The sequence below is a fragment of the Gossypium raimondii genome, chromosome 11 (assembly GCF_025698545.1).
Source record: "Gossypium raimondii isolate GPD5lz chromosome 11, ASM2569854v1, whole genome shotgun sequence".
Taxonomy (NCBI): Eukaryota; Viridiplantae; Streptophyta; class Magnoliopsida; order Malvales; family Malvaceae; genus Gossypium; species Gossypium raimondii.
In genome coordinates this window covers 5,900,098-5,924,950 of record NC_068575.1, presented here as the reverse complement: position 1 = coordinate 5,924,950, position 24,853 = coordinate 5,900,098, and the positions used below count along the sequence as shown (strand labels likewise).

The 24,853-nt window shown below is 30.8% G+C and overlaps 1 protein-coding gene and 1 long non-coding RNA gene across 4 annotated transcripts in view; both read left to right on the top strand.

Annotated features, from left to right (window-relative positions):
* The first annotated feature begins 1,076 nt into the window (after positions 1-1,076).
* LOC105761424 (uncharacterized) lies at positions 1,077-2,205 on the top strand. Its single transcript, XR_001123711.2, has 2 exons — positions 1,077-1,527; positions 1,839-2,205. It is a non-coding gene; the product is annotated as an uncharacterized LOC105761424 (long non-coding RNA).
* A 1,267-nt stretch (positions 2,206-3,472) lies between these two features.
* The window catches only part of LOC105761416 (receptor-like protein EIX2), a 40,718-nt gene continuing 19,337 nt past the window's right edge, over positions 3,473-24,853 (top strand). The window contains exons 1-3 of one of the 3 annotated variants that reach the window (XM_052623854.1): positions 3,779-3,903; positions 3,996-4,127; positions 4,253-6,791. In XM_052623854.1, coding sequence (XP_052479814.1) covers positions 4,093-4,127; positions 4,253-6,431 — 2,214 coding nt within the window. In that variant the 5' untranslated portion in view covers positions 3,779-3,903; positions 3,996-4,092 and the 3' untranslated portion in view covers positions 6,432-6,791. Of the gene's footprint in view, positions 6,792-24,853 lie in introns of those variants that run through there. The other 2 variants (XM_052623853.1, XM_052623852.1) reach the window with 2 other exon arrangements.

Below are 24,853 nucleotides of genomic sequence, written 5' to 3'. Positions count from 1 at the left end.
TATTGAATTCCCGATAATAAACTTTTATTTATGTTTTTTTTATAAAAAAGAATAGTCTCGATTATTTAGATTCAACGAAGAAAATCGGAACCCAATACATTAGGGCTCGATTATTTAGATTCAAGTATTACTTTTATTTTAAAATTTCTTTTTTGAATATGGGTAAAACTGACGTAATGGAATAACAATGATAATGATGTAAGTAAAATAATACAAGCACAACTAAAATGAACAACAAATAAAATACATAATAAATGAATCAAAGATACATAAAATAATAAATGAATAAAAAATCTAAAACATTTCATAAAAATAATGATGAACACATAAATAAATATAAGATAAAGAAATAATAATAACACAAAAATAAATAAAATTGTAAAAGTAAAATCTATGTATGTGTATATATAACAAAAAATCTATGTATGTGTATATATAACAAAGTTTAAAAAAATATATATAAGCGATTAAATAATGATAATGTGTATATGTGATTGAAAATGTATTAAAAATATGTATGTATATATAAATTATAAAATATAAAATATATAAGTACGTAAATATATATATATACACTTATAAAGATTAAAATATATATGTAGACATAAATATATGTATACATAAATTATAAAATATATAAAAAATATATGAGTATGTATGTATATATATATACGCGTATGAAGTTATAAAATATATAAAATATAAAGGTAGGTATATATATATATATTTATGAAAATTAAAAAATATATGCATACGTACACTATAACAATATGTATGTACATATATATGTAAATTACAAGGTGTATAAAATGTTAATATGTACATATAAGAAAATTAAAATATGTAAATGCGTGTATATAAGAATATGTATATATAACAAAAATTAAAAAAGTATAAATGGGTAAATGATCATAATAATAAATGCAACAATAATAATAATAATAATAATATAGCTAATTAATTTAATAATAATAAATAACGGGACTAAATTGAAAACAAAACAAAATCCCAGGGGAGAAACAAAAATAAAATAAGGTAAAGGGTCAATCCGTGACGCGCACAGAGGGAGAGGGACCGATTGGGCAATTACCCCTAGCCATATGCCCGATGTTCCACGTGGGACTTAAATGAAACAATTATAAAATTATATGGCTAAATTAAAATAAAAGAAAAGAAGGAAAAAGGGGCTAATTGTAACGAGCTGCAAAAACGGAGGGACCGCGCACGAAATAACCCATTTCATGAAAACGCGCGGACCCCCTGGTGCGGGTCGGATCGCGCGCGGGTCATGGTGGGATAAAACGGCGCCGTTTTGATAGTTTTATTTAAACTAAAATTTTTACAAAAAAACAAAAAAAAATTTCATTTGCAGCTAGAAATAAAAAAAACTAACACTTTCTCTTCTCTGTTAGGGTTTCAAAATCCCTTTTGGGCCGTCGCCATTTTGACCCCTCTCGCCGCTGTTCTACCGCGATCGGCGGTCAGGCGCGGCTAAGCCGCTTCAATCTCCCTGAAGCCGATTTGGAGGTAAGGTAAAACATCCATGTCCTTTTCTTTTTTTTATTAATAGTTTTTTTTAAAACAAACGGATTTATAAAAAAGGGAAACAAAAATAGAAATGAATCAAAAAAAAAAAAAAACCAACACAAGAAAAAGAATGAAGAAAAACAACAATCTTTTGTTTTATTTTTGATTTCTTATGTCTGTTCAAAACTAGAAGAAAAAGAAGAACCCTTTTACAAACTATTTTTGGGCTATTTATAGCCGATAAAAAAAATACATGCTTTTTCTGTTTTTCTTTCTTTTGTTCTTGCTTGCGTGCTTGTTTTGTTTTGCAGGGGGTTAGTGGCCGGTGGCAGAGAGCAGGTGCGGTGGCAGAGCAGGTGGACAGAGGGTCGGTGGCTGAAGACCCCAGGTGCGGCGCACCTAGGGTTGCTGCTGCTTTTTCTTTTTCTTTTCTGAACATGGGGCAGGGTAGTTGGGTGTATTGGGTTTGGGCTTTTAGATTTTGGGCTTATGGTATGGTTTGGGTATTGGGAGTTTGGGCTATTGGGTAAATTTGGGCTGTACATAAACAATTATTTTAATAGGAGTAAGTAAATTACAAAAAATGTAAATTTATCATAGGTCAAACTGAATTTTAGAGTGAACTTCAATGTAATTGATTACAAAAATTTTAATCTAAATTTCATTAAGAATTAACAAGTTTAATCTATCAATTTTCTTTTATCGAAATATAAAATAATATTAACAGTGATTTTTTCCCATTTTGCATACTGTATATAAGGAAAGAAAATATTAGCATGCAAAAAAATAGAGAAAAAATAAAAGAATATTAACGATGGTTTTTTTCAATAAATTTTTGTCTTTTTGCGTGGGAATGGGACTTACTCCGTAGACTTAATTGAGTTGATCTGCTTCTCAACTTTATTTCTATTTGTCTTTCTAAACTTGTGGAATTTTAAAGTTTGTTAATTTCTTAAGTAGAGAAAATAGAAAATGTAACTATTACCCAAAATTAGAAACAATAAATGCTTTTTGTGGAAATTTGAGGTGTTGGAAGAAATTAAGTCCCTTGCCCCTAATATATGTGTGGACAATATTTTTGATTTTGCTTACTCTATATCCGTAGTTGCTACTGTCTTAGAATGGATATGTAATTTCATTCTTTTTATATCAGCTAATGGTTATATTTGAATGTTAAAATCATTTTTTTCTTTAAATAATTTTTTGAATAATTTAGTGATTACTTTGTACTATTTTCAAGTTGAATGACAAAAAATAAACTTATTAATAGCTTAATGACCTTGGATATAGTTTGTGCTATACAAAATTGGAGCCATTAAGTAGCTGATGTAGGTTGGCAAACACTGACATGACATCTCGTGCCATAGTTCACGAGTATTTCATATTTACGTGATATTATTTTATCTTATATGTCACATTTTAAAACTTTTAAAATTTAAAATATTTTAAAATTTAAAAAATTTAGAAATTTAAAACTTTAAAATTTCCAGAAATTATAAAAATACACTCTTTAAAATTTAAAAATAAAAATAGATAAAAATTTCTTATAATTTACTTTAATTTCTTTTTGGTTTCCTATATATCCATTGAGAAAGTCTAATGAACAATCCTCTACATTTTGTAGGTTCATTAAAAGGTAAATGTGATAAAATTTACTTTAATTATTATAATTTTAGATTTTTATTATAATTTATTTAATATTGTTTTATGCATGAAGAAATAATTAAGGGACAACGGATCCATTTTCTTTGACTCAATCTTATAACATTTCTTTGATTTAGTAATCGAAATTCATATTCCTTTTTGTGGAAAAATAAATGTAATTAATTAGAAATTTCCTTTGATAGCAAATTTTGCAGAAATTAAATGCATTTTGTGGAAATTTGGGGTTTTGGAAGAAACTCCATTGTGCATGATGTATGGGCACAATATTTTTGTGCTCTAGCTAAGCTTAGTCTATATATTTGGAGTTGTGAGCAATGGTAATTGCAACCATGACTACTGTTCCAATTTCCTTATTCCATTTTCTTCTTCTAATTGCCGCTATCTGTTTTACCATTTGTTATGCCAATTCCAACGTACGATGCATTCATAGTGAGAGAGAAGCTCTTTTGAAATTCAAGAATGATCTTATTGATCCTTCAAACAGCCTATCTTCATGGGTGGAAGGTGGGGATTGCTGTAAATGGATTGGTGTCGTCTGCCATAACTCAACAGGCCACGTCCACCAACTGTACTTGGCTGCTCCTCTTTCACCTTACGAGCAGTCAGCCCTAGGAGGCAAAATAAATCCTTCGCTGCTGGAGTTGGAGCATCTCAGTTTCCTGGACTTGAGCAATAACAATTTTAGCAGCATACAGATCCCGAAGTTTTTGGGTATGCTGCCGAATTTAATGTATCTTAACCTCTCTTTTGCACGATTCCAGGGAGCAATTCCTCATAACCTTGGGAATCTCACAAAGTTGCAGTATCTTGATCTTCGATGTAATGAACGGGGCGATATTAAAGCAACAAGTCTTCAATGGATTTCTGGACTTTCTTCCTTGCGGTACCTTGATTTGAGTAATGCGGATCTTTCTAAAGCAACTAATTGGCTACAGGTAACTTTCAAACATCCTTCTTTGGCAGAGTTGTACATGTTCAATACTGATTTAGAAGATGATCCATCTTCGATCAGTGTTAATTCTTCAAAATCACTGGTTGTTCTTGATCTTTCTGGGAACAGCTTATCTTCAGTACCTAAGTGGATATTTAGCCTTCATGGTCTTGCGTCCATTTATCTTAGATCCTGTTCTTTGGAAGGCCCAATTCCAGATTACTTTGGGAACATCTCGTTTCTTGAAGTTCTTGATCTTAGTTTGAATCATCTCAATTCATCCATACCCAATTCCTTGTATGGTTTAAACCATCTCCTATTTCTTGATCTTTCGTATAATGAAATTGAGCAAGACATATCAGAAATCCTACAGAGTTTGTCTAGATGTTGTTTGGGTTCCTTAGCTTCATTGAATATGGAATCTAATCAACTTTCTGGTCATTTAACTGATCAACTTGGCCAGTTTAAAAATCTAGCTTACCTGTCCCTTGCTCTGAACAAAATTTTTGGTCCCATTCCAGTGTCGATAGGGGAGTTATCATCTTTGAAGTTCTTTGATGTTTCAGAAAATCAATTAAGTGGTCAAATTCCATTGTCTATAGGGGAGTTATCATCTTTGAAGTTCTTTGATGTTACAGATAATCAACTAAATGGTACTTTTCCTCTATGTTTTGGACAACTGGAAAGTTTGGAAATTCTGCAATTTGGGTATAATCTATTGGAAGGGGTTGTATTAGAAACTCATTTTTCTAATCTCACGAGATTGACATATTTATTTGGGTCACAGAACATGCTTAGATTTCAACCAAACTCAAGTTGGATTCCCCCGTTTCAATGTCAAAATATTTATTTGGGTCACTGGCATCTTGGCCCAAAGTTTCCCCAATGGTTAAAGTTTCAAAAGAAGTTGAGTTTCTTAGATATCTCCGAGGCAGGAATTTCAGATTTTGTGCCCACTTGGTTTTTGAACCTTCCAACTCAATTTTATTATTTAAATCTTTCCTGTAATCAACTTACCGGAGGGATTTCATATTTGAATGTAACAAACACTATTGACTTGAGTTCAAACCGCTTTACAGGTCCATTGCCCAGAGTACTTTCAACTTTAGGGTTGTTAATTTTGTCAAATAATTCATTTTCAGGATCTCTTTTTGAATTAGTTTGTAATTCATCATTAACGGGGATGTTAGCTCTTTTCATTGATAATAATCTACTGATTGGAGAAATTCCAGATTGTTGGAAGTATTGGGAATATTTTGCTTATTTAAATTTAGCAAACAACAATTTGACAGGGAAAATCCCACCTTCTTTGGGATATACAAATCCTTGTTTGTTAAACCTTCGAAACAATACTATGTTTGGAGAATTACCCTCCACGTTGCAAAATTCTAGTAGATTACTTATGCTTGATCTTAGTGAAAATCATTTCAGTGGAAGTGTACCAGCCTGGATTGGTGATAAGCTCTTGAAACTTGTGGTTCTAAGCCTTCGATCAAATAACTTTGATGGTCATATTCCTCGTAAAATTTGTGATCTTCAATTTCTTCAAATCTTGGACCTTGCCCACAACAACATTTCAGGAGTTATTCCAAAATGTTTCAATAATTTAAGTGCAATGGTCGCAACAAACAAAACCAATAATGAACTTTCTTCGTCGTATTTCCATGATTCCTCAATTTATTTGAGTGCATTATTGGTGTTGAAAGGAAGAGAGGATGAATATGGTACGACACTAGGACTTGTTACCAGCATGGACCTTTCAGCTAACAGTCTCACAGGAGAGATCCCCAAAGAAATTGGTAGTCTTGTTGGACTATTGTCTTTAAATTTTTCAGGGAATCTCCTAACAGGAAATATACCATACAACATTGGCAACATGGAGTTGATGGAATCTCTTGATTTGTCCATGAATCGGCTAAATGGTGATATCCCTTCAAGTTTCTCCAATTTGCATTTCTTGAATCACTTCAATGTGTCCTACAACAACTTGACAGGACAAATCCCAACAAGCACTCAACTTCAAAGCTTTGAAAACTTATCTTACGTGGGCAATCATCTTTGTGGACCTCCTCTCGCTAAGAACTGCACCTCAAAAAGCATTCCAACTAATGCTGCAAATAATGGAAGAAACAGTGAAGGAAGTAAAGTGAATTGGCTTTATGTCAGCATAGTTCTTGGCTTTGTAATGGGATTTTGGGGTGTAGTGGCTCCCTTGTTTTTCATTAGGTCTTGGAGGATTGCATACTACCGAAAGCTGGACCATATCTATGGCAAACTGTATGGGTTTTGGGCTACTATGAGTATGTAGTTTGATGGGAAAAAGAAACCTCAATGATTGATGCATTTGAGCCAGGTGTGTTGCTACTTGATTGTTTGGTGTTGAAAGATTAATATTAGAGTCTGTCCTTTTTCTGGACTCGTCGGTGTGTCAGCAAGGCAACCTATTCGTTTGCGTGAGCAGCTTTGTTATATGCCAACCACATTGACTTTAATACTTTTCCCCCTGCATCTTTTCTGAAAAATGTTGAAATCGTCTTATGTTGATACAAATGAGGATCACAGACAGTAGGTTTGGGTGTATGGGGTGAGCCTATTGGCTCGGGTTTAGTAGTCTGTCTCCTCTTTGTGTTTGCTTTTGATTTGTGAATTTCTTGTTAATGAATTTCTTTTCTCTAAAAATATTATTAATTTTAAACATGCATAAAAGTATAAGCGTAAACTACAACTAATATCATTTTAAAATAGGGTTTGTCTTATTTGGATCACTATAAATTTTTTTCTCAATTTAGTCACTTTAATTAAGATAAGAATTTGAACTAATCACTATTGTTAAAAATTCCATTAATCAACTAACTTATTGTTAATGTGGTATATTAGCCAATTGAATGATAACATGTTACTTTCTTTTGAATTTTGACAGAAGCTTAGGGACCTCTGTATAATTAATCCAAAACATTTTTTCCCCTTCTCTCTGTAACTGAAAAAAGGAGAAACCAGATCTGTCCAAAAAAAAAAAACCAGAACAGGGCATCTCAAAGCTACATGCCCTTCTCCAGTTTCTCAACAACAGATCTATGACAACTATCAAGGATAACCCACTATACATCCACAAATAATTTAAGAAGAATGAACATATATAAATAAGAATGGATCTATGGCATCGATAGGGCAAGGGCAACAGCTTCAACCTTTATAGTTCGTTATATGCAGGCAATTCGAATTTTTGGGAGCTTTTGAAGAAGGTAATGGCTTTTATGTTCAATATATTTTCTTTGCTTCCCAATTACTTTCAATGTAAATCAGTTGAATGATAAATTTTCTCTCTTTTTGGGGGGCCTTGTCATAGGACCCAGCTAAGCTTTCAGCGTACCCGAAGATTTAACGGTTCGCAAGAGGAATTCGAGCAAGCACTCCTCACTTCAGCAACCGTCTACATCGGAAACATGTCTTTTTACACTATTGAGGAGCAAGTTTATGAGCTTTTCTCTACATCCAGTAAAATCAAGAAAATAATTATGGGCCTTAACAAGAACTCTAAAACGCCTTGTGGCTTTTCCTTTGTCTTGTAACTCTCTCTCTCTCCCTCCCTCCCCTAAATCCTGTTCATATTTATTTTAAAACTTTCAATTGGTTATTGGGGTTTTTATTTTCATCAGGTATCATTCTAGGGAAGATGCAGAGGATGTTGTTAAATAAATTAGTGGGACAATCCTTGATCCCCGTCAGATTCGTGTAGATTTTGATTGGGGTTTTTAGATATTTTCATTATTCTTTAATTATTTGTGGATGTATGGTGGGTTATCATTGATAGTTGCCATAGATTCATTGTTGAGAAAATGGTGAAAGATAAGTAGCTTTGAGATGCTTGGTTTCTTCATTTTGAATTACATAGAGAAGAGAAAAGGAAAATTTTTTTTGATTAATTACATAGAGCTCCGTAAATTTGTCAAAAATAAAAATAAAGTTTTAATGTGTTATTATTCAATCCGTTAGTGGATTAAGGGAATTTTAATTACAGTGATTAATTCTAATAATTATTTTAATTAAAATAATTAAAATAAAAATAAAACAATAAAATAAGATGAACTTTATTTTAAGTGACATTAGATGTAATTTACCCAAAATATAATATAAACATAACATATTTAATGAACATAAAAATCTATCTTAGGTTTTCTTTTCTTTGTTGCTTTATATCATCTAATTTCGACCTCACGCGCTACCCAGGAGTGATTATTAAATTATGATATGATAATTTAATTTGACAATTTTAGTTGCAGTAGGATTAAAATAAATTATATTATAATAAAATTTGAATTTGAATTTGAATTTAAATTTAAATTTAAAATATAAATAAAAACATGTAATAAAATTTAAATATTAATATCAATAGGAAATAAACACACAATCTCTATTTAATATATATTATTTTATTAATTAAAATTTATGTAATTTCAGTTAGGTACTAACATAAAATTTATTTTTGTTGGGAAAGTTGTTGTTCGTTCCATGTCCCGTTATAACAAACTTATTACTCTACTTAGGCCATTAAGATTGACAAAACACGAAGTATAGTTTGACTAAAATTTTAAAGACTCTCAATCGAATTGCTTGGGGTGATTGGATAAACATAAAAGTCTTATTATTTCTTGATAGAGTTTCAAAGCAGTTAGAAGACTAATTTATGAACACTTTTAGTTGATAAATACTCAGGATAATTAATGAGTTAATTTTACCTTTTAAATAGAAGTTTAAAGCTGATAAAAATTTTATTTGATGGACTCTTGCTTTTGGTGTCACTTGGAGTCTAGTTTTTGGGTGTCTTTGTCCACCACTTTGTTGTATTTTAGTGGTTGTTTTGTGACTTTCTTTTAGGTATTATTTGGAGAGTATATTGATTGTATTGTGAGGTATTTAAGCGAGTGATTTTTAACAATTTGAGTCAATATTGGAGCTATAACTACTTCTTTGTTTAATTGTAGATTGGGCTTAACAAAATTCTAATGCCCCACTCTTTGAATTGTTAGAAATTGATAAGTGAATTGATTTGATTTAGTGGTTAAGTGTTGTTCTTGTGTGTGAGAGATTTTTGGGTTTGGGTTATTTTTTTTTTAATATTTTGCTAAATTTTGTCTAAACCCCTAACTTGGAGTATTTGGTTTAACAACTATTTGTGCACATATATTGATAAGGAAGAACTTATTGGTTTAGTGTTATGGGCGTAGCATACTCTTTTGATCTTGCGTTAGAATCCTATTCGTGTAACTAAAAATATTTTTATTTCTTGCTTTATCACTCAAAAAACTCCCAAAATCTATCCCACTTCTCCCACACACTCTCACTCTTTTCTTTTTTGCCGTCCCTTTTGCAATTTCCCCCCAAAATTTTCCTTTTCAATTTTCTTCTTCCTAATTCTATTCATCGAAACTGTTCCTGCTCATAACTTTTGTTTTTCAATACCTTCTCTATTGTTTCAATCCTGTGCGTGTTTGTGGTATCGGGTAAAACTATAATCCCTTTTGGTTGATGTGTAATTTGAGGTTATTTAGTTCTTTGCGAAGAAAGTGCTTTGTGTGTAATTTATGTGTTTTGATGCAATTAGGAGAAGATCATATAATGTTAAAAGACTAAATTTGTTGAAGTTTTTAGATTTAGGACTAAGTTGATAGAATTTATAAATATTGAGGGCTAGAATTTTTATTATGCTAATAAAAGGCCACCGTTAGTGATTTAATAGAGAAGTGGTCAAAATATTAAATTTATATACATTAATAATTAAAATAGAAAATTTGAAACCTAAGTAACTAAAAGTAAATACGTTACTAATTGGACGATTATTTTATAGTTTACCCTAATATTGTATTGTTTAAGTATTAAAAAAACATGTTATGTTGCCTATATTTAAATTTTTAATAAAGCAAAAAAAATTAAAATATTAAATATTGAAATAAAATTAATATATTTAAAAAAGATATGGGTGAACCTAAAATAGGCTTAGGTTATTCACAAAAAAGAAAAACAAGCTTAGGTTAGCGATTTATAAATACGAATAATTTTGGGCAAAATTTTAAGTACATATTTTATGCTGGACCGAGTTTGGACAAATATAAAATGTACTAATATCATATATAAGCCCGACCCAGTCCAACTTATTAACACCTCTAATAATATAGGCTTAACAATAACTAATATCTAATTAAAACTTAACAATAACAGTTATGCATGTAAAAAACCCTAACTAGTAAGTTATATATGAAGTAGCATCTTTATGCTCATCGTTTGGAGGAAGTTGCGTCTGTGTATGAACACTTAATTTTGTTTAAAAAAATTCTCTCGGGCTTGGAGGCCATGAAGGTTTAGTATAATAAAGAAGATTTAGGGTTGATTCTACTTTGCTCGTTGCCCTCGTCTTATTCAACCTTGAAAGACACGATTTTATGTAGCCGCGAATCTCTCACAGTTAACGAAGTCTATACTTCTTTAACCTTGTATGATAAAATAAAACATCGTGTGGTTAGATTTGGCTCTTAGAGAGAGGGTCTCATTGTTCGTGGGAGAAAAATATGGAAAACTGATGATAATCGTGGAAGGACACATGAATGAAATCCTCGTAGTAAATCAAATGGTAGATCAAGATTTTTTAAACAAAGGTAAAACTTGTAACTTCTAAAGAAGAAAGTGCACATTAAATTTGAGTGCTATAAATTACTGAAGAAGATCAAAAGGGATGCTATGAATCAAAATGAAAAACAACTAGAAAAATCTGGTGAAGTTGATGTTGTAGAAGACTACAGCGATGGTGAACTACTAGTTGCTTCTACCGACAATTCTAAAGTACTCGAGGAATAGATTCTTGATTATGGCTGCACCTTCTACATGATTCCTAATGGGGATTGGTTTACAACTTAAGAAATAGTGCCTGAAAGTGTTGTTTTGATGGGAAATAATGCTTCATGTAAAATTGCAAGTGTTGGCACAATCAAAATCACAATGTTTTATAAAGTCGTTAGAACACTTAGTGACATATGACATGTACCAGAATTGAAGAGGAATTTGATTTCATTGAGTACTCTTGATTCAAAAGGACACAAATACACAGCTGAAAGTGAGGTTTTGAAGATTAGCAAGGCTTTCCTTATTGTGATGAAAGGGCAGAGAAAAATTGTTAAGTTATATGTTTTGCTAGGTTCTACTATTACTTGAGATGCAACTGTTACTTCCTCTTCCTTGTCAGATGATGATATTACTAGACTTTTTCATATGTGTTTAGGGCATATGAGTGAGAATGACATGGCTGAATTGAGCAAAAAAGGATTCTTGATGGCTAAGAAATTTGCAAATTGAAGTTTTGTGAGCACTACGTGAAGCAAAAGAGAGTTTGATTCACCAAAGAAATCCATAGCATGAAGGGAACTTTGGATTATATTCATTCTGATATTTGGGGACCATCTAGAGTGCCTTTGAGAGGTGGAGCTAAGTATACGCTAACACTTATTGATGGTTTTTTTTAGAAAAGTTTGGGCGTTCTTCCTGAAGTGGAAAAGCGATGTGTTTTTCACATTCAAGTCTTGAAAAATTATGGTTAAAAAATAGACAAGAAAATAGATAAAACACCTTCGCATAGATAATGACTTGGAGTTTTATTCTGATGAGTTTAACGAATTGTGCAAATCAGAAGGGATTGTGAGACACTTGACAATTCGTCATGCTCCACAGCAAAACAACGTTGCAGAACGATCATGTAGAAGGTTCGAGTATGTTGTCAAATGCTAATTTACTGAATTTGTTTTGAGCTGAAGCAGCCTCTACTACATTTTTTTATCAACCGATCTCTATCTGTTGAAATTGAGAAAAAGGCTCCACAAGAGGCATGGTCTAGTAATCTTGCTAATTATTCTAATTTAAAGATTTTTGGGTGTCCTACGTATGCTCATGTTGATAATGAAAAATTGGAACCGAGATCCATTAAATGTGTTTTTCTTGGTTATTAGGTTGGTGTAAAAGGGGTATAAGTTATGGGGTCTTGAAAATAAAAAAAAGTTGTGATTAGTAGAGATGTTATTTTTGATGAAACTGCTATGTTTCCTAACTTACCTCTTAAAGACTCTTCAAATAAATAATATCAAAAGTAGGTGGAGCTTCAGATTTATCTAGTATCTATAACAAAGTTAACTCTTCAAAGTACATAAATTTAGAATAAAGTCACTTATTCACTATAATATTCTATCACCAAAAACAAAACTAGAAGAGAACTAAAACCTCTAAAGATGTATGACAAAGATGATCTAGTTGCTTATGCTTTAAATGAGGCTACAGATATAGATGTAAATTAAGAGCCATCTACATATTTCGAGGTAGTTTGCTGTGAAGGCTTAGAGAAGTGGATGTTTGTCATGCAAGAAGAGATGAAATCACTCCACAAAAATAGAACATAGGATCTTGTGAAGCTTCCTAAAGGTAAGAAGGTTCGTTTTAAATGGGTGTTCAAAAGGAAAAAATAGACTCCAGGAGTTGAAGAAATCCGATATAAAGAAAGACTTGTTGCAAAAAGGTTATAGTTAGATTCTAGGTGTGGACTTCACAAATGTGTTTTCTCCAGTTGTGAAGTAAAGTTTGATTCGAGCCTTGCTTGGTATTGTGGCCATGTATAATTTGGAGCTCGAACAATTAGATCTAAAAACAATGTTCTTGCATGGAGAACTTGAGGAGGACATTTACATGCAACAACTAGAGGTTTTACAATCTCAAAAAGAGAGGACTATATTTGCATGTTGAAAAATTCCCTTTATGGCTTGAAACAGTCACCAAGACAATAGTATAAGATGTTTGATTCTTTTATGACTACTCATGATTTAAAGGTAGCTCTGACAGATGTGTTTATTTTAAGAAAAATAGTGATGATTCTTTTATGTATCTACTCCTCTATATTGATAGCAGTGAAAGATAAAAGAGAGATAAGAAAAGTTAAAACCCACTTTAGTGAAGAATTTGAGATGAAGGATTTGGGAGCAGCAAATAAGATACTTGGTATGGAGACTTTCAGAGATAGAAAAGCAAGTAAATTGTACCTAAGTTAGAAATGGTACATTGAGAAAGTCCTTTACAGGTTCAATATGTAAAGTGCTAAGCCTGTTAGTACTCATTTAGCAGCCCATTTCAAATTTTCATCGGTTTTGTCTCCACAATCAAATGATGGGATTGACTATATGTCGCATGTTCCATATTCTAGTACAGTGGGATCTCTTATGTATGCTATGTTTTATTCACGTCCAAATTTATCATATGCAGTTAGTGTATTTAGTAGATACATGGTGAATCTCGATAAAGAACACTAGAAAGTAATTTAGTGGATTTTGAGATACTTATGAGGTACTACTGATGTTTGCTTAAAGTTTGGAAAAAATAGAGATGGAGTTATTGAGTATGTTGGTGCTGATTTTGCTGGAGACTTTGATAAAATAAGGCCTCTCACATGTTATGTTTTTACAATTGAGGGTTGTGGAATCAGATAGAAAACCACTTTGCAAACTACTGTCACTTTGTCTACCATTGAAACTGAGTACATGGCAATTACTGAGGCTTATAAAGAAGTTATTTGGTTAAAGTGCTTTTTAATGAACTCAATGAAGACCTTCAAATTACTACAGTATTTTGTGACAATCAAAGTGTTATCTTCTTTACAAAGGATTAAATATTTCATGAGAGAACAAAGCACATTGATATTCGATATCATTTTGTTCGTGATATTATTGCTTGTGCTGATATTGCTGTGAGCAAAATCAGTACTCATGATAATCTTACAAATATGTTGACTAAGTCACTTCCTATAACCATGTTTGAGTATTGCTTAGACTTGATTGGTGTTCATTTTTTAATATAAACCCTTAAAGGGGTTTCATGGAAGAGGTGGAGAACTTGTTCGTTAAAAATTTGTGATGAAGAATTTGTTAGTTGAGAATTCATGTCAATGTGGAGATTGTTAGAGTTGTGTGAACCAAATTCCTGTTAAAAAATAATACAAGTGGCAAGATAGAGGGATCTATGAGGGCGAAGGCCGCAGCCCATTGTAGATCCCCAATAAGCAAAACACTAGACTAGGGTCACAACTAGCCCCCGCAGTCCAATATAGGTTGCACAAGTGAAATCTTTATAGAAGTTTACTTCCTCTATTTGATGTTTATTAGAATAAGGAGTTTTAAACTTATTGCATTACTTCTATGTGACTTTGATTAGAATATGGTTTTAAAAACCTATAAATAGACGTAGTCTATACTCCTTTTGTATCATTCAAATTTGACATAGTGAATTTTTTCTCCTCTGGCCGTGGTTTCCCCCCGAAAGGGTTTCCATGTAAAATTTGTGTGTTCTATTTTTCTTTCTTTTCTTTGCAACACATTGTCATTATCGACATTCTATTTTCACACTACCAATTTATAGTATCAAAACTAAATTGGCATTCTATTTAATTGAAGTCCTGATTTAAATTGCTAAGTACCGATACCTTTGCTAGGGTATCAATAGTCTGGTACCAAATGTCAAAATCTTTCATTTTATGCCTATTTCATGCCCAACTAAGTTTGCATTAACTTGGTGTCCATATGCACCCAATAAAACCTGCACAAAAACATTCTAAAACATACCTAAACATTTATAACCAACTAACTAATATGTCATATTTTGGCACCACAACTTATCAATTAACTCATTTATACATAACTAAGATTTCTATGACATGAACCATTTAACCAATCTAAATTCCAAGTCATTCATAAGTTCAAGTCTTACCTTTGAGCTTTCAAAACTTTGTCATTAATATTGATGTTCATATATGCTTTGCATTATGCCCAAAACACATAAGACTCATATCCCTTCATGTAACAAAAGCATTAATCATTTAAACAAATTAGCATATTTACCTAACTACTAAATCCAATCACTATTATAACATTTCATACCATATTCGAGCCTATTTATAATTTACTCATATTTAACCAAATACGCACTGATTTATATCACCACAAACCATTTCAAAACCTTTCTATCACCATACCAATATGCTCAAAATATACCATTGAGTTCCATACCAATATTAAAACATATAATCAAATTATACTAACTTTCATTGCCGACTTTACCAAACATACTTCTAAGCATTATTATTAGCTTCTAACTCAAATATCCCAAAAATAGCAAAACACAAGGGACTCCACCAAGTACATGCTCTTTTTATATACTATCACTATTCACATCCAATTTCATGAATTAATTAAATCACCTTCTATTCTATTCAATTTAGTCCAAGTCTTGATATTCACTTCCACTCTTAGCATTTTCACTCAGTATCTATTAATATACCTTACCTTAATGCTATATAATGGAATATATCATAAATATGCATTAACTAAAATTAGTTTCAGGTCATAAAAATATAAACTTAAAACTCGTGTCACCTGTCATCGACTATGGCCTTCCCTTTCCCATTCAACGATCCTGCGTCATTTTTAGCTACGAATAATAATTCAGTAGTGGTATAATATCAAATTCTATTCAAATCACATTCAATTTCAAGTCATATATATTTTTCAAATTATTCAATTTAATCCTCTATCTCGGTAATCAATCAAATTCATACCAATCCTATTTGGTCAATCAAAATTAACTATCAATTTGTTAAATGTCTTAAACGCAATTTACCATATTTAATTTATCATTTCTTTATGATTTAATCCATATCACACCTTTTTGTACTAAATTGTAAACAATTCAAATTAAAACCACACAAAAGCAATTTCATAATTCAAAAATATGTTACAATTATATATAACCATACCTTATGGACTTACTTGGTTAAAACAATAAACAAGTTGAAACTTTAAGTACTATTCAACAATTTTGTTTTTTCCTCGATTATTTCCGGTTTGATCCAAGTCTTGACAATTATTTCATTCAATTTATCAATTCCACACATCTTATATCATTCTATTATGTGCATGTATCAATTCAATTTCATCATTTGAATGCCTCCTAAAATTTTGCAATTTCTTGATTTAGCCTTTAAAATTGGGATTAACATAACTTTAAATCTACAATTACAAATGGAAATCAGTTTTCACTATTAGCCATTAAAGATCTCATATTACTCATTTCTACAACCTATTCTATAATTCATTCAGTTTAGTCCCTAATTTACGCAATTTCAATTAATTTCACAATTGAGTCCTTTTTTCACCTATATGCTTAAAATCTATCAATTTAGCACCTAAAACTTCAATAACTCAACAATGGTAACTTCTTGAAACTTTAACAGTTTAACAAGTTGAGATATAGATTAACTAGATTAAGCTCCCACAATTTTAAAAATATAAAAATTACAAAAAAATAAAAAAGAGAGACTAAATTAAACGAATCGATTTTGGAATTGAAATTTGAAACCACTAAAGGCCGAAAGCTGCTTCTTCTTCTTTGAAAATATCGGCGGTGAAGTTTGGGCAAGGTAATGCTTTCCGTTTCTTTTCACCCAAATGTTTTATTACTGTTTTATGTTATTTTATTTTTTGTTTTATTTAATTAATTAAAATTTATACTGTCAATGATCACTAATCCATCCACCACCATCCACCAATATTAGCATAGTGGTTCAATTGTACTTAAGTTCCTTTTCCCTGTACTAGCTAAAGATTTTTTAGCAATTAAATTTTTATCATTTTTACAATTTAATTCTTTAACTTTAATTAAATATCAATTCAATAAAATTAGCTATTCAAAATTCAGTTCACTTATAATATAACTTGGTAATTATTAAATATTCATAGGCTTAGTTTACGGAAATGTAATCCCTATACTTTATTTTCCAATACCACTGATGCTAGGGTCAAAATATTTATTCCTTAACTATCTCATTAACAAAATTAAAGAACCAAATTTTAATTAAACTTCATACTAGTCTTGTAAATATTAAATAATGATATTAATGAATTCAAACATAAAAAATAGAGTTTTGAAAATACTGTTTCTGATTCTACTAACTTTCGGATTGTTACACTATAATTAATCCAAAAAGACATTTTTCCTATTTTTCTTCTCTAAGCAACTCAAAAAGGAGAAACCAGAACAGGGCATCTCAAAGCTACATGCCCTTCACTAGTTTCTCAACAATGGACCTGTGGCAACTATCAAGGATAACCCACCATACATCCACAAATAATTAAAGAAGAGTGAACATAAATAAATAAGATGGATCTATGGCATGGATAGGGCAAGGGAATGGGAAAAAGCTTCAACCTTTATAATTCGTTATGTGCAGGCAATTTAAATTTTTGGGAGCTTTTGAAGAAGGCAATGGATTCTCTTTTCAAGATATTTTCTCTGCTTCTTAATTGCTTTCAATGTAAATCAATTAAATGATAAATTTTCTCTCTATTGTTTTAAAAGGGGGGGGGGGTGTTAAATCATAGGACCCAGCTAAGCTTTCAGCGTACCGAGACGATAGATTTAATGGTTCGCAAGAGGAATTCGAGTAAGCACTCCTCACTTCGATAACCATCTACATCGGAAACACGTCTTTTTACACTACAAAAGAACAAGTTTATGATCTTTTCTACAGCCGGTGAAATCAAGAAAATAACCATGGGCCTTAGCAAGAAGTCTAAAACACCTTGCAGATTTTGCTTTGTCTTGTAACTCTCTCTCTCTCTCTCTCTCTCTAAGATGCAGAGGATGTTGTCAATTATGTTAGTGGGACAATCCTTGATGACCGTTAGATTCGTGTAGATTTTGATTGGGGTTTTTATATATGTTCATTCTTCTTTTATTATTTGTGTATGTATGGTGGGTTATCGTTGATTGTTCTCATTGATTCATTGTTGAGAAAATGGTGAAAGACAGGTAGCTTTGAGATGCCCTATTTTGGTTTCTCCATTTTGAGATATAGAGAGAATAGAAAAGGAAAATTTATTTTAAATTAATTATAGAGAGGTTTGTAAGCTTTTTTTCAAAAGTTAAAAAAAATTTATATGTCATTATTTAGTTGGTTATTGGTCAGCACAAGTTTAGCTTATGATGTGTTTGGAAGCCCTCGTCCAAACGAGCATTTTACAGAGAGTCAACAAGGAATTCCATTAATAACTGGCCGTTTTGATTCTTTGAAACAACACGATGAATTTAGTAGATCTTTTTAGGAGGACCCAATGACCATAGATCGAACCTATCCAATTTTTACAGTGTGATTGTTGGCTGTTCACGGACTAGCTGTACCCACCGTTTCTTTTTTGGGGTCAATATCAGCAATGCATTTCATCCAACGATAAACCTAATTCGAATTAATTATAGAGCTTTGACACAATCAAACCAGAGCGAACAAAATGTTGAATTGAATCGTACTAGTCTCTACTGGGGGTTATTACTCATTTTTGTAATTGCTATTTTATTTTCCAATTATTTCTTCAATTAAGAAAAAAAGAGTAGTAGAATACTAAATAATAGTAGGAATTCTCTTATCCCATTCAGAAGGATTGTATCTCATAATTATCTATGACTGTTTATGTCTTTAGCATGACCACTTGATGAAATGCGGAGGGAAGCGAGATAAATGGCCGATACTACTGGAAGGATTCTTCTTTGGATAATAGGTACGTAACTGGTGTTAGTGGATTAACAAAATTTTTAATGATAGTGAATAATTTAAACAATTATTTTAATAAAAATGATTAAATTGAAAAAAATTAGAGTGACTAAAATAGTACAAATACTATTTCGTATCAGTTTGGAGTACAAATATTGACACAAAATTTATATTTGTCTTCATGGTTCGTTTGAAGCTTATTGAAACTAATTAAGGTAGTTTGAGTTGATTGGATTTATTACTTGTAAATGGCTTTAAAAGAGTTTAGTTGTTTTACCAATAAACGATGGTGGCAAGAAAGATATCTATTCTCAAGGTTGAAGAGTTTTAGTTATTCTTCTTGGAATTATTTATGAAATCTGGATTTTGCATCAGTCTAGTATTCACCTTATGCATTCATGTCCCTTATACAGCCGTATTGTAATTAATTCTTAACTTAATTTTACAAAATTTAAAAATAATGAATTTGAAATATAATATAATATTCTTAAAATTTTAATATATCATATATTATATATTATAAGGTCTTAGACTCTAACTCACATCAACAACCCAAATTTTTCATGTGGATTTTAAATTAATTGATATTTTTAAAGTTTTTGATTAGTTAAAAAAAATAATTACTGGTAAATAAATATTTTAATCGTTTATTTTATTTTATTTTTTGTCTAAATTTTTTATAAAGATCCCCATTTATCTTTTTTTTCTTAAATACAAATGATTAATGCCATTTATCCTCATAGAATTAATTAAGCTCAATGCTGCGTGGTGGTCCTGCTATTTCATCTGATTTCATCTTACATTTGAGTGCATTATTGGTGGTGAAAGGATGAGAAGATGAATATAGTACCACACCACGACTTGTTATCAGCATAGACATTTCAGCTAATAGTCTCACAAGAGAGATCTTCAAAGAAATTGAAACTCTCGTCGGGCTATTAACAATAAATTTGTCAAGGAATCTCCTAGCATGAATTATACCAAACAACATTGGCAACATGGAGTTAATGGAATCTCTTGATTTATCGATGAATCAATGGTGAAATCCCTCTAAATTTCTCTAATTTGAATTTCTTGAATCTTTTGATTGTGACCTACAACAATTTGATAAGATAAATCCCAACAAGCACTCAACTTCAAAACTCTGAAAACTTTTCTTACATGGACAATCATACCTCCTCTCATTCATTAAAAGATGCACCACAAAGGGTTTTATGGTTGATGCTACAATTAATGGGGGTAACCAAGAAGGAAGTAAAGTGAATTGGCTTTAATTCATCATAGTACTCGATACTTGATTCATGCTTTTCCTTTTTACAAGAATAAATGACATTTCGAGCTTGTATAATTTATTGAAAGTATGCTCTAAGATGATCTATGACTTTTATTTTCAGGGATTTGGTCTCTTTATTTTCTGAATTTTTGTTGAAGTAGTGTTCTTGAGAAAAAATGATATTAACATTTTGATTAAAATAGTTAACAATGTTAACCATTTAGACTAAATAACGACATTATAAAAGTACATAAATCAAATTACATAAAAATTAAAGTATATAGATTCAATCTTAAGTTTCAACATAATATAGAGGTCAAAATTGAATTTTGACCATTATATTGTAATGTAAAATTGCAAAAAAAAAAAAAAGAAAAGAAAAGAAAAGAAAAGCATGTCAAGTGGATTAATTAATAATATTAAAATATAATGATCAATGTTAAAAATTAAAGTATATGAATTAAATTTTAAATTTAAACATATTAAAAGTACCAACTGAAATTTAGCCTTTTTCATGAAATGCTACAGAAAAAGATGAGAACATGTAAGTGTGTGGCACGTGTCAAAAGGAAGGTCCTTTGGACCTAAATTTTAAATTTACACATATTAAAAGGACCAAAACTGAATTTTAACCTGTTTTATGAAATGAAAAAAGAGAACATGTAAGTGTGTGCCACATGTCACAAGGAAGGTCCTTTCCAGATCTTTTTACATATGTGTTATAAATTTAAACATATTAAAAGGACCAAAACTAAAATTTTAACCTTTTTCATGAAATGCAAAAAAAGACATGTAAGTGTGTGCCACGTAGAAAACAAAGGCTCTTTAAACTTAAATTTCAAGTTTAAACATATTAAAAAGGACCAAAACTGAGATTTAACCTTTCTATGAAATGGAAAGAAAAGAAAGAGAACATGTAAGTATGTGGCAGGTGTAAGAAGCAAGATCCTGTTATATACATATCTTATTACCTCCCAAAGAGAAAAACCCATCCAATCATAAGCCTACAATAAATTGACAGGACAAATCCCAATAAGCACTCAGCTTCAAAGCTTTGAAAACTTTTCTTACATGGGCAATCATCTTTGCGGATCTCCTCTCACTAAAAATTGCAACACAAAAGGTATTCCAACTAATGCTGCAAATAATGGAAGTAGCAGTGAAGGAAGTAAAGTGAATTGGCTTTATATCAACATAGTTCTTGGCTTTATAATGGGATTTTGGGGTGTAGTGGCTCCCTTGTTTTTCATCAGATCTTGGTGTACCATGTTGGTCGAAAGCTGTTTGTGTATTGGGCTACTATGGGTATGTAGTTTGATGGAAAAAAAAAAAAACATGTATAATTAACGTTTGTGTGTTTGTATTGATTATATAAGCTTTCGATCTCAAATCTATTAAATGTCACATTTTAAAAGGGATTACATGAATCAATTGAACTAAACTCCGAGTTTAGATTTATTATTCTTTACTTATTCTTGTTTTCCCTTTTGCAATGACATTTTAGGTTGGCATAATTTACCGAAGATTGGATCAAATTGTGTTATGATAATGTATGAATATGTTTTGTTGGAGAAACTATTTTATAGATATTTCCCACTACATTATCCATTATCCCTTTTCAATTATTTAATAACATTTCAACAAATTTTTTTATAATTTAAAAATAAAAATAGATAAAAATTTAATTATAGTTTTCTTAAATTTATTTTAGTTTCCCAAGGTATCCACTCAAGCAAGCCCAATGTAACACCCCAAACTCAGCTTAGACGTTACTGTCGGATTGTAGAGGTTACATCATACATGAAAACATTAATTCTTAATTTTGATGAAACCCCACTTTCAACATAAAGAAAACCGATTTGAATAACTCATATACCCTAGGTGCATATGCCAAAGTCTAGTAAGATCATCATTTGACAAGGAAGAGGAAGCGACAGCTGCATCACTAGTAACAGTAGAACCTTGCAAAACATATAACTTGACAGTACTCTTTCTCTACCCTTTCATCACAACGAGGGAACCTTTGGAAATATTCAAAACCTCACTTTCAACTGTGTATCTGTACCTTTTTGAATCAAGAGTACTCAATGAAATTAAAATTCTCTTCAATTCTAGAACATGTCACACGTCACTAAGTGTTCTAACAACTCCGTCAAACATATTTACTTTAATCGTTCCAACACCTGTGATTTTACATGAAACATTATTTCCCATCAAAACAACACCTTCAGACACTGTTTCATAAGTGTAAACAAATCCTGATTGGGACTCATGTAGAAGGTGCAGCTCGAATCAAGGATCCACTCCTCATTCACTTTAGAATTGTTCACAGAAGCGACTAGAAGTTCACCATCACTGTAGTCTTCTACAACATCAGCTTCACCAAATTTTTCTGGTTGTTTTCCCTTTTGATTTGTAGCCTCCCTTTTGATCTTGTTCTGCAGCTTATAGCACTCAGATTTAATGTGTCCTTTCTTCTTACAGAAGTTACAAGTTTTACCTCTATTTGAATACTTTGATCTACCCTTCAATTTGCCATGAGGATTCCATTTTTGTGTCCTTCCACACTCATCATCAATATTCCGGTTTGTCTCTCACGAATCATGAGACCCTTTCCCTGAGAGTCGGGTTTAACCATAAGATGTTTCATTTTATCATACGATGTCAAAGAATCATAAGCCTCATCAACTGTGAGAGACTCGCGGCAATATAAAACTGTGTCTCTAAAGGTTGAATAAGACGGGGGAAACGAACAAAGTAGAACCAACACTAGATGTTCCTTATCATGCTTAATATGTCACCTATGAAACATTCAATTGATTAATATGTCAAATTAACAATTTTTATTGAATTAATAGAATTTTTAATGTCGTGATTAATTCGAACAATTATCTTAATTAGAGTGATTAAATTGAAAACAATTTAAAATGATCAAAATATGATAAACCATATTTTAAAGTGAATATGGGTGTAATTTAACTAAAGTATAATATAAACCTTTATACGTATATTGTAGTGATTAAAACAATAGGAAAGATATTGTGCATACGCAGATTATGAAAATGTAAGGACGTGTTTATATTTAGTGATGTTGGTTAGGTTTTCTTTGCTTTGTTCTTTTATATGTACTACTTTTGACCTCTCATGCTATTATTAAATTATAATATGATAATCTAATTTGATAATTTTGTTGAAATATGATTAAAATAATTTTACTATATTATATTAATATAAAATTTAAAATTAAAATTAAAATATAAATAAAAGCATAACATAAAATATAAATCTTAATATCAATAGAAAATAAATATACAATCTCTATCTATTTTAATATATAATATTTTATGAATTAAAATTTATGTACTTTCAGTTAGGTACTAATTTAAATTTTATTTTTATTGTGAAAGTTGTTGCTCGGTTCGTGTCTTGTTATAACGAAATTATTTCTATATTTGAATTATCAAAATGGGACATAAATACATTTGAGTGCACTATTGGTGTTGAAAGGATGAGAAGATGAATAGAGTACCACACCAAGACTTGTTAGCAGCATAGACATTTCAGCTAACAATGTCACAAGAGAGATCTCCAAAGAAATTGGAACTCTCGTTGGGCTACTATCATTAAATTTGTCAAGGAATCTCCTAATAAGAAATATACCAAACAACATTGGCAACATGAAGTCAATGGAATCTCTTGATTTGTCGATTAATCAACGATGAAATCCCTCCAAATTTCTCCAATTTGAATTTCTAAAATCTATTCAACGTGATCTACAACATGACAAATCTCGACAAGCACTCAACTTCAAAGCTTTAAAAACTTTTCTTACATGGACAATCATCTCTCACTAAAAGATGCACCACAAAGGATATTGTGGTTGATGTTACAATTATTGGAGGTAGCCATGAAGGAAGTAAAGTGAATTGGCTTTATGTCATCATAGTACTCGATACTTATTCATGCTTTCCCTTTTTTGCAAGAATAAATGACATTTCGAGCTTGTATAATTTATTGGAAGTATGCTCTGATGATGTATTGTATGATTGTGTTTAATTGTATTTCAATAATGAAGATGTTATTGTGTTAAAGAGGGCGATAAGGCAAGAACGAAATTGAAAAAGTAGACATTATAAATCTAAAAATAAATCTTGCCCTATTGATGAATTGACAACCGCGATCTTTGTTTTTAAATGATCAATCTCAACAACACCTTTGTTCAAACACAACATGGTCCTTCTCTTTTTCCTACTAGATGGTTTTAACGCTTTGGGTCAGATTGATGAATTGTTTTATCAAATTATGAAGTAAAAATTTGAAGATTAAAATAAAATTTAAGTCTTTATACCTATCGTACATTTAGAATTCAGTCCCCTACTTTTATTTTCAAGGATTTTATCTTTTATTTTTGAATTTAAAAATTTAGTGCGATAGTCAAGACTGTTAAAATTCATCTACTAAACTTACTAGTGTAACATTTAGAAACAAAACAAAAAAAAGAGTTATCTTGTTTGTCATGTAACAATAAAATAATATTGAAAATAGCTATTAAGATTTTTTAAAAAAGTATCCATTTGAACTAATTATGATAAAATAATATTTTTGTTGGAGTAGTGTTCTTAAGAAAAATGGCGATAACATTTTGATTGAAATAGTTAACAACATTAACTATTTAGACTAAATAACCACATTATAAAAGTAAGAGAATCAAATTAAATAAAAGTTTGACCATTATATTATAATTTAAAAAATGAAAAAAAAGTATAAATTAATAATATAAAAATATAATGATAAAATTATGTTAAGAATTAAAATATATGAATTAAGTTTTAAATTT